Source organism: Trichechus manatus, unplaced genomic scaffold (genome assembly GCF_000243295.1).
Source record: "Trichechus manatus latirostris isolate Lorelei unplaced genomic scaffold, TriManLat1.0 scaffold00146, whole genome shotgun sequence".
Taxonomy (NCBI): Eukaryota; Metazoa; Chordata; class Mammalia; order Sirenia; family Trichechidae; genus Trichechus; species Trichechus manatus.
This window is the reverse complement of record NW_004444082.1, coordinates 1616600-1628034: the sequence shown is the minus strand read 5'-3', so window position 1 is coordinate 1628034 and position 11435 is coordinate 1616600. Positions and strand designations below refer to the sequence as shown.

At 38.7% G+C, this 11435-nt stretch overlaps 1 protein-coding gene across 2 annotated transcripts in view; it reads right to left on the bottom strand.

Moving 5' to 3' along the window:
• PTPRM (protein tyrosine phosphatase receptor type M) overlaps positions 1 to 11435 on the bottom strand; it is a 746511-nt gene that overhangs the window by 335690 nt on the left and 399386 nt on the right. For both annotated transcript variants that reach the window (XM_004385786.3, XM_012558215.1), the window contains 2 exons: positions 10587 to 10788; positions 5249 to 5351 (listed from right to left, as the gene is read on the bottom strand). In XM_004385786.3, coding sequence (XP_004385843.1) covers positions 5249 to 5351; positions 10587 to 10788 — 305 coding nt within the window. The remainder of the gene's footprint in view (positions 1 to 5248; positions 5352 to 10586; positions 10789 to 11435) is intronic.

Here is an 11435-nt window from a genome sequence, read left to right as displayed (position 1 = left end):
CCCATCTCCACATGAACCCTGGGTGCCTGGGCATGGGCTGATGTCCACAAGAAGAAATCTTACTTCCCATACAGTTCTTGGATCTAACCCATCATTCTTTGAAATTGTAATAAATTTTCTTTAAATAAACTCAATTGCTTTACTATTTTTCCTCAGTAGAATCAGAACTTGTTCTTCACTTTGTTCCAAGGATACAGCATGGGTTTTTCAAAAGACCATATAGCTGGATAACAAGGAAAAATGCATCCTTAATATATTTTTAATCTAATTTGTTTATAAAAGAATATTTGATGAGTAGTTTGAATAAACCAGGAAATATTAGAAGTTAACGATGAGGTTTTAACATCTGTACACATTTTTCTAGTTAAACCATGTAAGACAAAGCAGCGTAAGAAAAAGTGATAGAGAGGAGTGAAAGCAAACAGCAGACATTTGCAAAGTCTACCACAATAATGGAGTCTTGGCAAAATCAATTCAATAACAATTTGGAATTACTATATAAAAATAAACTCCTGAATTATATATGAAACTACAGTTGTTCTATGATACAAGCCTTTCTTTTTTAATCAGAAATATTTTGGACAAATGAAACATTTGTGCTTGCCTTTTACTAACAGAAGCTATTTCCTACTCATTTGAAATCTTATTATGACCTACGATACACCCTTAAAAAAATGAAGGCAAAAATCTCTTCCATTCCTTATGTTTGCATCTCTGACCTATTCACAATATAGCAATGTTCTTATTAGTATTAAGGTGTTCGCGCTGATTCTCAGCTACAGAAACCGTTCATAAGTTGTTTTTTGTATACAACTGTTCAGGAAGCATTCAATTGTGAGGACAAGCACAGTATAATCAGTTATCAAGGACAATAAAAGCACAGCAGTAAACTATTTGGGGCTGATTTTGTTAGAAATGCAAAGTGGCTGCTATAAGTTAGAATTACATTCACATGTTTAGGAATTTGGCTTTAATTTTTTGGTTACTGAAGCAATAACTGCCCACCCCCCCATCGCCATGAAAACCCCTCTCATGAGCACTGGGACATACATGGGGCATATGTATTTTCTGCCTCTCTGGTTTCTTGGGATGCTGGTGCCCCACGTATAGTACATGCTGGTGTCTGGCAGGGACAATACAACTGTTCATTATGGAGGAAACGTTCGTTGGCGCCAAATCACCGTGCTTAAAGGTTATGGTATGAGGTGGCACATCCTGGAGGTGTGACTGTGTAAAACTTATGTCTCTTGGCTTTTGCACAGTGAGATAAGTCTTGTAAGTATATTTATGATTTCCTGTGTATTATTTGGAAGTTGAGTTTTTGGTGATTTAATTTTCAAGTGACTAACTTATTTTCAGGCACAATACATGTTAGTAAGCACGTGTTGTGGCATACCTGACGTACTGTATACACGTTTCTTGCAGTCTTCCAGGACTTCTCGTCTGGTTTATGAGCTGTAAGTATCCTACTTTTTGCAACTAGTACACCCACGTAAATAACGCACCCACACATATAACGTGCGGCATAGCTCGATCACAAAAATAGCAAGGGTGGGTTATGCGGTTGGCAAAAAAAAGTGTAATGCACACGTTATTTGCATAAAAATATAGTTCTGCAGATCAAGGGATCTACAAGGTGGTGCAGAGAATGCAGCACTCAGAAGGAGATTCAAGCAACAATCATGTGCGACCATTGTAAGGTGTCTTTATGTGTTACCTCACAGAATAAAATAAAATTGCTATGATAAAACCATTTTTTTATGCCGCGCCCCACCAATCCTACCACTATAATCCAGTGGAAGGTATGTGTCCCACATAATATTTATCAAAATCCATATTACCTAATGAAAAATTTAAAAGACACAATGATTTAGCAAGCATACTACACTGAAAAACCATTCTATCAACAAAAAATTCACAACAAAAAATAATTCGATCATGAAAGAGATATACAACTGCAATAGATGTTTTCCCCACTCAACAGTTTTTTCTGAATGGATAAATCAAAGAATGAGTACTTAAAATGGTACTCTTTTAAAATTTCACTGAAATGAATACCAGAACATTTAACTAACATATTCCGGCACATTTTTTTTTTCCCCTAAGAAGACATATAGCTCTGAAACTTTATGAACAAATGAAAACAATAATGCCTAAAGAACAAAAATAGAGTTATTTGAAGACAGTATTTCTAAAGCACAAAAATGTGATTGAGTTTCAAGCTATAACCCATTAGAAGATATAAAATATCATTAATGAAGGATATTGCACACAATAGATTGTATATATCACCAGAATAAAATCACAGAAAGCATTTTTGTTAGCACAAGAAAAGCACAACAGTTTGGGTAAAACTCATTCTTTATTTAGAGCTGCTCTGTTACTGCCAAATTACCGCGGTTTTCTCTGTTGGATTATGTCTGCATGTAACGAGCAGTGGAGAGGAGAAGAGAGAGAAATGAGGTGATTCTAAACGAGGAAAAGAAAATTAAGCTTCTCCCTGTCCTATTAAAATGAAAAAAAAAAATGAATCCATGAACGGACATTAAAATTCTGTCCCAGGTGCCAGTTTACCAGCTAGAATGATGGAATGTGTGTTCTTCCCAACCATCTCAAGATTTAAATAATTTTATGTGACAGAACTGATGTGTTGATCAATAAAAAGACAACCACCATTTACACTGAGCATTTAGTGCAATTTCAAGAACCTGCATCAACCAAGCTGAGTGTCTGTAGTGGAATCAATACACGACCACCTTACTTAGTGAAGTGCATAAATGAAGTATGACTGTATTTTCAACACCAATGAATACGGATTAAAAAAATCATATCAATTGAAAGAATGGGTTTTGGAAATCAATGACAGGATTTCTGAACACATAACACTGTGCAAAATGCAGGGAAGCAAACAGATGTTCCCTTTCATATGTACTCTTTCTTCTAGGATTTATCTTACCGTTTGGGAAAAGCTTGCTTGTATTGCAGCTTGATTACATGTGCATTTTGCAAATTTCCAGATGTGTTCAAATGTTTTAATCTACATTACGGCTTTATATTTTAGGTCCCCACGATTTCCTAATCAGAGTTCTTATTTCTCTAAACGTTAAATGAAATCTTGAAATTTTAATATACCCCGTTTAGTTTGAGAGTACTATACACATTTTTTTCCCCCAAACTAGTCTTTCTAGATATATTGGTCTTACATCTATTCAATAGATAATCAGTCCCATTATGTTGTACTATATGAGGCATTTTAGGAGAACATTCACTTTTCTGCTATATATATAAAGGAATCTTTTTGAGAGGTGAACTTGCGATAATTTCCTCTCTCAAATCCGTGCCAAGAAAATTTACCGATTTAAGATAGGCATCCTTCCAGCAAAAGTGATCTCTGTAGAGGGTTTTCCTGTAATGCTCACAGAATAGTGGGTGTACGCTATTGATCTTGATTATAGCAGTATGGAATACACCCTGGCAGTGATTTGGATGCTGGACACAGATCGTATATTTATTAATTTCAAGATCTAACACATAATACAGGCAGAATTCAAAGTAACCCTGACAAATTAAATGAGTGTCGAGCCAATAACTGGATGATGTTTAATGAAAGCAAAGAAGTGCTGAGCTTGGAAATGGGCATTATGACAAGTGTGGTCACATGAACTGAAATATTAGCGGACTTAGGGAGCTGGGACCAATGATGATCTGTGGAGAAAGCTATACATTTTGGGTACTTTGACAAGCATTTGAACCTGAATTTTTATAGACAACGGAATAGAAGGCCTGATGACATCTACAATGAGCAAACTAGTAAAGGCCCCACAGTCTCCAAAAACAGTTAGAAATGTATAAAAGTAAACAAGAATAAAATAATGCCTTAGCAAGGCATGTAACAGAAAACATGAACAATAGTGCAGAATGCAAGTGATACTTTAAGAAGGGGTGGGAGGTTGGGAGAGGGCTAATTTAGATTACACAAAGGGATATTATTCGAAAATTTAAGACTTGGAAAGATCCTTAAACAGGTGTGGATAGAAATCTGGCTGAGAAGGCTTGAAGGTAAGATGCAACAAGAACAGAAAATATGTAAAAGGAGCTGTATGAGGATAGCAGGACCAGGGTAACTGGCTATTTTTGAGAAATGGTTAGGTCTCAGCTTCCTTCAGTTTGGAGGCGTTGAGACTGAGTGATCTTTAGCCTTTCCTTTTGTCATGATGCTTCAGCAGTAAAACACTGACTCCTGACCCACTGACCTGTTATTGCTGAGTCTGGGCAACTGTTAAGTTAGTCAGAAAAAAACGATGCCAGCAAGGCCACAGTCAGAGCTTCAATTCTTATTTAATAATCATTCATCTTTCTAGAGCGGAAAAAGCCTGGCCCATGGCCACAGGTACACTTGACTCTTGGACAGTCAACTAATGGATGAGCACAGCGGCCAGTCAGGTCAGCACAACACTCAGACCATGTACAGATCAAACCAAGGGCTTCTCTGAAGGGAATCTCTTCTGATAATTTAAAGGTAAAAGATCTAAATTCCCTCGAAACAGGTGGAAATTTCATTTATATAGGTCAACGAGCTTATGACAAGTTCCTACTCAAGAGTTATTCGGGCATTCCTTTGCTCCTTGGTGGGAAGAACAGATTTATCATTTACTGTACAAGTGATACTTCGTAATTTTTAAGCTATACAAATCATCATGGAATGAGAAATTGGGCCTAGATGTTGGTAATAAACTTAAATCTGTTCAAATAAAGACTTCACAATGTTCTTTCCAATCATCTGTTTCTTTTTTCTTTTTTAATAATTATACATCACATATTCAATTGGGAAATTAGGCAATTTATTAGAAGTTAACTGACTTAATACCCCACGTAAACATAAACGAAAGGTTCATTTAAGGAAAATAGCTCAGGACAAAAGTGTCATCTGCCCTTGGATTCTGAAACTGCAGGAAGCAATCACCCTTTCGAAGTCAGCCCACCTACCGGGCAGAAGGGGACTTGGTTTCTGATCTTCAAAGACAACCACATTTGCATCAGAGTCAAACCCTTTAAACAATACTTGAACAGCCCACATCAAAGCGCTTTCATTTCCTTCTCATTCCTTTTAATTAGAGCTGATAAAGATATGGGTTTACATGCCGACTGAGGTTTGTAGCAAACTCTTAGGAAACACATTCGAGACACGAATCAGTTAGATTCTGACTTCCCTCTGTCTGAGCCGCCAGCCACCCTCCTTCCCACGTACCTGACCGGAGCACCTCTGCTCTGAGCGGGTCTCAGCAGGACTGTCACGGTACTGTCTGTTCGGTTTAGAGGCGACTCCAGTTCATAGGCTGGCATAGAGGGTGCTGGGAAAAGGCATGCGATGGGACACTCATTATTTCCAGCTTATCTTTTCCATTTTCTTTCCACTTTCTTTACAAAGAACATTCAGAACACAGAGCACTTAGTTTAAATCGCAGTTATGAACCGACCATGACAAAGCTTTACACATACCCCTACACAGACTATGAGGGAAAACTGTTAAAATAAGTGGACACTGACCTCGCTGACCTTGGGTTTAACTGTGAGAGGGCAGGAGGAGGGCTTCTGAGGAGGTAGGAATACTGTTTGTTTCTTGATTTGGGTTCTGGCTGAATGAGTGTAGTGAGAATTCACTGCATTTACACTTGTAATTTGAGCGCTTTCTATATGTATGCTATCCTTCCAGAAAATGTTTACATTTTGTGTTACATTGCATTTAAAGCATATTTTAAAAAAATAATCTCTAGGATCACACAAATGAACTTCACAGTTCTTCCATCTAAGACAAGGATTTTCATTTACCAAAGACCAACTGTGAGAGCCACAGTGGCTGGCTGGAATTCCTGACAACTGACAGGCTCTCCGGTAGAGTACGGCGGTTGAGAAGACACAGGAATTGAAGGAAAAATGACTTGAGCTTGACTTTATGTTTTAACCTGTCACAAGAGGTAAAAACAAACAAGCAAACCTGGTGCCTTTGATTCCAACTCCTAGTGACCCTACAGAACAGAGCAGAACTGCCGCGTAGGGTGTCCAAGGAGCAGCTAGTGGATTCGAACTGTTGACCTTTGGGGTTAGCTGCCGATCTCTTAATCATTGCGCCACCAAGGCTCCCACAAGAGCTTAAGCACATTAATTTTATCTCTGGAACTTCGGTTTACTTTTTAAAAATAGAGGAAACTATCCCCTAGATTATTGTAGGAATCGAAAAAGGTAATAGATACGAAGAGCCAGGCACGTATAGTTCTACAGATGTTAGTTCTCTTCACGTGAGTCCTGCTTCCAGGGCCATTCTATGGCATTCTTTTTTCCCTACATTTCTTTTTTTTTTTTTAAGATGTACCGTTTAGTGACATTCATTACATTCTTCAAGTTGTACAAACCATTCTTGCCCTCTTTTTCTGAGTTGTTCCTCCCTCATTAACATAAACTCACTGCCCTCTAAGGTTCCCATCTAATCCTTCCAGTTGCTGTTGTCAATTTGATCCCATATAGATAGTTCTTAAAAGAGCATAATGCTCAAGGCAGAACTTTTTTGTTTACTAGTTAAGCTAAACTATTGTCTGGTTTTAAGAGACTTCAGAGGATATGTCCAGTTTAAAGTGTAAAGATTATCTCAGGGCAATAGTTTCAGGAGTTCATCCAATCTTCATGGCTCCTGGAAGTCTGCAGTCCATGAGAATTTGAAATTCTGTTCTGCATTTTTTCCCTTTTGATTAGACAGAATCTTTTATCAAAAATGTTCAGTAATTGTACTGGGCCCCACCCAGTTCTTCTGGTCTCCTGGCAAAGGAGGTGGATGTTCATGGAGGCAATTAGCCACATATTCCATACCCTCCTTCTACTCCTGATGCTCCTTCTTATGCTGCTCCAGGTGAATAGAGACCAATTGTTGTGCCTTGGATGGCCGCTTGCAAGCATTTAAGACCCCAGGCACTACACAATGAACTAGGAGGTAGAACAGAAGCACTAAACATGTTATTAGGCCAATTAACTGGGATGCCCCATGAAACTATGACCCTAAACCTCCACACCAAGAAACCAAATCCCATGAGGTTTTTGGTTGTACATAAGCAGTCTTAGTAGCTACTCCTCCTTTTGTTGTCATCGTTATAAATACATCTATCACACAACTTTCACCAATTCAACTTTTTTACAGGTGTACAACTTATTGACGGCAATTACAATAACCAGCTGTACAACCTTAGCCTTAATCAATGTGGTACTGCTATCACTGTCAATCCCCCTCCCGTTTCCTCTCCCTCCCATTCCTAATAAACTTTGTTCTCTATATATTTGCCTTTCCTTGTCTTTTTATATAACTGAGGTCATAAACTACTCGTCCTTTTGTGACTGACTTACTTCACTCAGCATAATGTCTTCCAAAGGACCGCTGGTGGCACAGTTAAAGCACTCTGCTGCTAACCAAAAGGTTGGTGGTTTGAACCCACCAGCCACTCTGTGGGAGAAAGATGTGGCAGCCTGCTTCCATAAAGATTTACAGCCTTAGAAACCCTGTGGGGCAGTTCTGCTCTGTCCTATAGGGTCGCTGAGTCAGAATCGAATCAACGGCAGTGGGTTTGGTTTTGGGATGTCTTCCAGCTCCATCCTCTTGTCAGACTCTGGAGTGTTACTAGGTTAAGACAACATCGGAGCTCTTCAGTCACGGTGTCACCACCATGTACACAACAGATCACTTCATGGAGGATGTGACACTGGAGGGCATGAGGTCTTTTTACAACCCCCAAGTGGAGATGCCTGATAAGAAAGCTAGAGACCATTTCTTACAAGTATAGCTTTCGAAACTGTCTTACATACGGAAGACATGGGTTATTTTTCAGTTTTATTTATCAGATTTTCTCAGTATTAACAATGAACTCCAATTCCATTACAAATAAACTCCAATTCATAACACAGAATTACATTTTATATACTGACTAGCTCCCTATCTTAGGCCTACGAAAGTAGAAAATGAGGCCCAAAGACTGTAATTTCTTTTTAAACGACAGAAATCCTGCACAGGCTAACTAAAATGTCAAGTTTCTTTGCTTTTAGATAGAATTACACTGACGTGGTGTGCTAATAGTAGTCAGTCTCATATTGATCAAAATTTTTGCCTAATAAAAATGATAAAAATGGATTATTTTTCTTCTAAAAGAATACCAATTTTAAGGTAAAAGGCTTTAAAATATGGAGTCCAAGGGGGATATTTTTAAAAATCTGCTTGGCGGTATACCCATTAGCACACATTTCCTTTTAAGTCCCCATGAAAAATTCATACACTAGACCTTATGGTCTTTAGTTTGCCTCCAGGGGGAAATTCACTTGGTCAAAGTCACAGGAGAAGTACATGGAACAGTTATAATTAGAACTTAACTTTCCTAATTTCAGGTCCATTATTCTTTCTACTCACCCATTTGCACACCTATGTCATTTTTCTAACTTGTATTTTTTTCTAACCTCCCAAGTAATTCATCCTCTTTTCCACCTCTCTCTCCATATTGTTCTATAACCTAATTCTTTACATCAAATATCAAATGTGTATTAAACTTCAAGACAAGTTTATGCTTGTAAATAAAATCATTACACAATGAAAAATTCTCTCAAGTTGTAATTGCTTAAAAACAAAATTCCAAATCTCCTTTCCTCAAAACCTAGTGGGAAGCTTAGAATTCTCTACTTGTATTTTCTTTCCTTCAATTCCAACCAACAGCTATTAAAAGCAAGAAATGAGGGATAACTGCTATACAAATCAGGCTATGTATTTTTTTTTAAATAATATTTTATTGTGTTTTAGGTGAAAGTTTACACAGTAGATTCATTTCCTGTTTAATAAGTTTTATACAGATTGTTCCGTGCCATTGGTTACAATTTTTACAATGTGTTAGCATTCTCATTATTTCCACTCTGTTCTGTTTCCATTGATCTAGCTTCCCTTCTCCTCCTTGCCTTCTCGCCTTTGCTTTTGGGTAAAAGTTGACTTGTTTGGTCTTACATAGTTAACTGTTTAAGGGAGCACATTACTCACTGGTGATATTGTTTATTTTATAAGCCAATCTATTATTTCGCTGAAAGGTGACCTGCAGAAATAGCTTCAATTCCAAGTTCAAAGGGTATCTTAGGGCAATAGTCTCAGGGGTCTCTCTGGTCTCTATCAGTCCAGTAGGTCTGGCCTTTTTTAGGAATTTGAGTTTTGTTCTACATTTTCCTCTGATTCTGTCTGGGACCTTCTATTGTGTTCCTGGTCAGAATGGTTGGCAACGGTAGCTGGGTACCATCTAGTTCTTCTGGTCTCAGGTTAGAAGAGGCTGTGGTTCCTGAGGGCTGTTAGTCCCGTAGGCTAGCTTCTTCATCGAGCCTTTGATTTCCTTCATTCTCTTTTGCTACATACAAGTAGAGACCAATAGTCGTATGTTAGAGGGCTGCTCCCAATCAAGATGGTGACACTACTCACCAGACTAGGATGCAGAATATTAGCTTTGTGAACTGTGTTATGCCAAGGGACTAAGCTATCCAATGAGAGTATGGTCCAGGCCTTTTAACGCAGTAATCCAATCCCACAAGTTGTTTGGATATGTCTAGGAAGCCTCCATAACCTTGTCCCCTGTGTGGTTTGCTATATATGTGGATATATACGCAGCACACACAAAAGTGTGTATACATTTGCCTACAGATACACCTATACATGCACGTGCATTTACTCATGTATGACAGGCACTAAATTTTAAAGTCGATATGTAGTAACTATGTTACTGCTCACATCAAAATACTGTCTAATTTCTATTGTGATTTCTTTTTTTTTTTTTTTATTGCTGCAGGCTACGTATTTTAATCTAACCTTGGCTGATTGAAAGGGATACCCCCCTACCTCCCACTCCATCCCATCTACCCCCAACAAAAATGGTCAAAGCCAAAACTTAAACAAGTAACTTCTCCACTCATACCCAAAGGAAAAAATGAAAAAAGAAAATGCCCATGGAATTCTGTTTATTTCTGTTATATATCCCATACCAGATGGCAACTTCATTTCCTCTAGTCTGAAGCACAAAGACATTTTCTGCACAGTTGCACATGCCCAGAAATATTTCTCAGATTATATCTTTTGCTGGATGGCATAACTGAGTCTCTGAAAGTAAAGGGCTGGGGGCGATCAGTGTATAGTGCTAACCCTGTGTATCCTCTCTCTTCAGGGCACGAAGGTCCCAAGGAAGGCAGATCTTTCTGGAAGTGCATCCCATACCATGCTGGCTTTCTGCTGAGCTCTCAGTCATTCATGGTTCGTTACAGAGATTTGTGCAATACTGCTGCTTTGGTACTCGGGACTGCACACGGTCCGCCAGTGCAGACCGCTAAGATAGCTGCCACTTCCTAAAACTCCCAAACTACCAGTATTTGTAGTATTTCACTGAATTCCATGAGTCTGATTTTTAGGCATCCAGAGGTATCAATTTGAATAAGAACGTGTTAGTTTGGGCAAGCTTTGGGTCACTGATGATGAGACCGAAGAAGTACAGAAATGTTAATTTCTGATAAAAGACATAAGCTGTGAATCACGATACCTGATATTTTGGTGGTGAACTGGTTTGTTGCTGGGGGTCCAAAACCCTTAGCTGTGCTGGCCCGGATGGTAAAGGAGTAGGTGGTCCCCGGATACAGCCCAAAAAACAGAAAGTGGGTTTCATTTCCCAGTTTTGAAACTCTTCCACTTTGATTGGATAAATCGATTTCTGGGTCAAAGGAACTGACTGCTTTGTAGGTGATCTGCAAAGAAGAAAAACATGATTAAACATCTGGAGCAGACAGATCAGGATTGCATCTTCATCCAGTAAACCCTTCTGATGTATGCACTGTCAGATGCTCGGTGATAAGCTCTCCTACTCACTTAGACTCTTCAAACCCTAAACCCAGTGAAGGGGCACAGGAGCTCAGCCAAAACAGCTATGAGTTATTACTTTTATAGACATAGGAACTTGAAGCCAGCAGACTAGAATACAAAGGATGAGCTCAGGTTTAAGCTAATGCCTTGAAGTTGTCTGCTTTCAAAATGAAATTGTCACGGTTGATTTAGAACAAAATGACAAAACATACAACTAGCCAAAACAGATAAGGAACTGACAGGGGTGAGGCCTCATCTCTAATCTAGTGGCCATAATTCAGTTTAGCTCTGACTAGGATTGTTATCTATTGAGAACAAGGACACATTTGAATGTTTTCACCAACGTGGGTAAAGATAGATCCTCCAAAAACAAATCCTAGGCATGTGCCAGTAATTCCTGATGGTCTAACTAGAGGGCTTATTACAGATCATACTCATTTCTTTTCTTTAGAGTAATCCTGTCCAACTGAACTTTCTGTGTTGATAGAATGTTCTATTCTGCACTGTCCAGCAAGGTAGCTCCAAGCCCCGT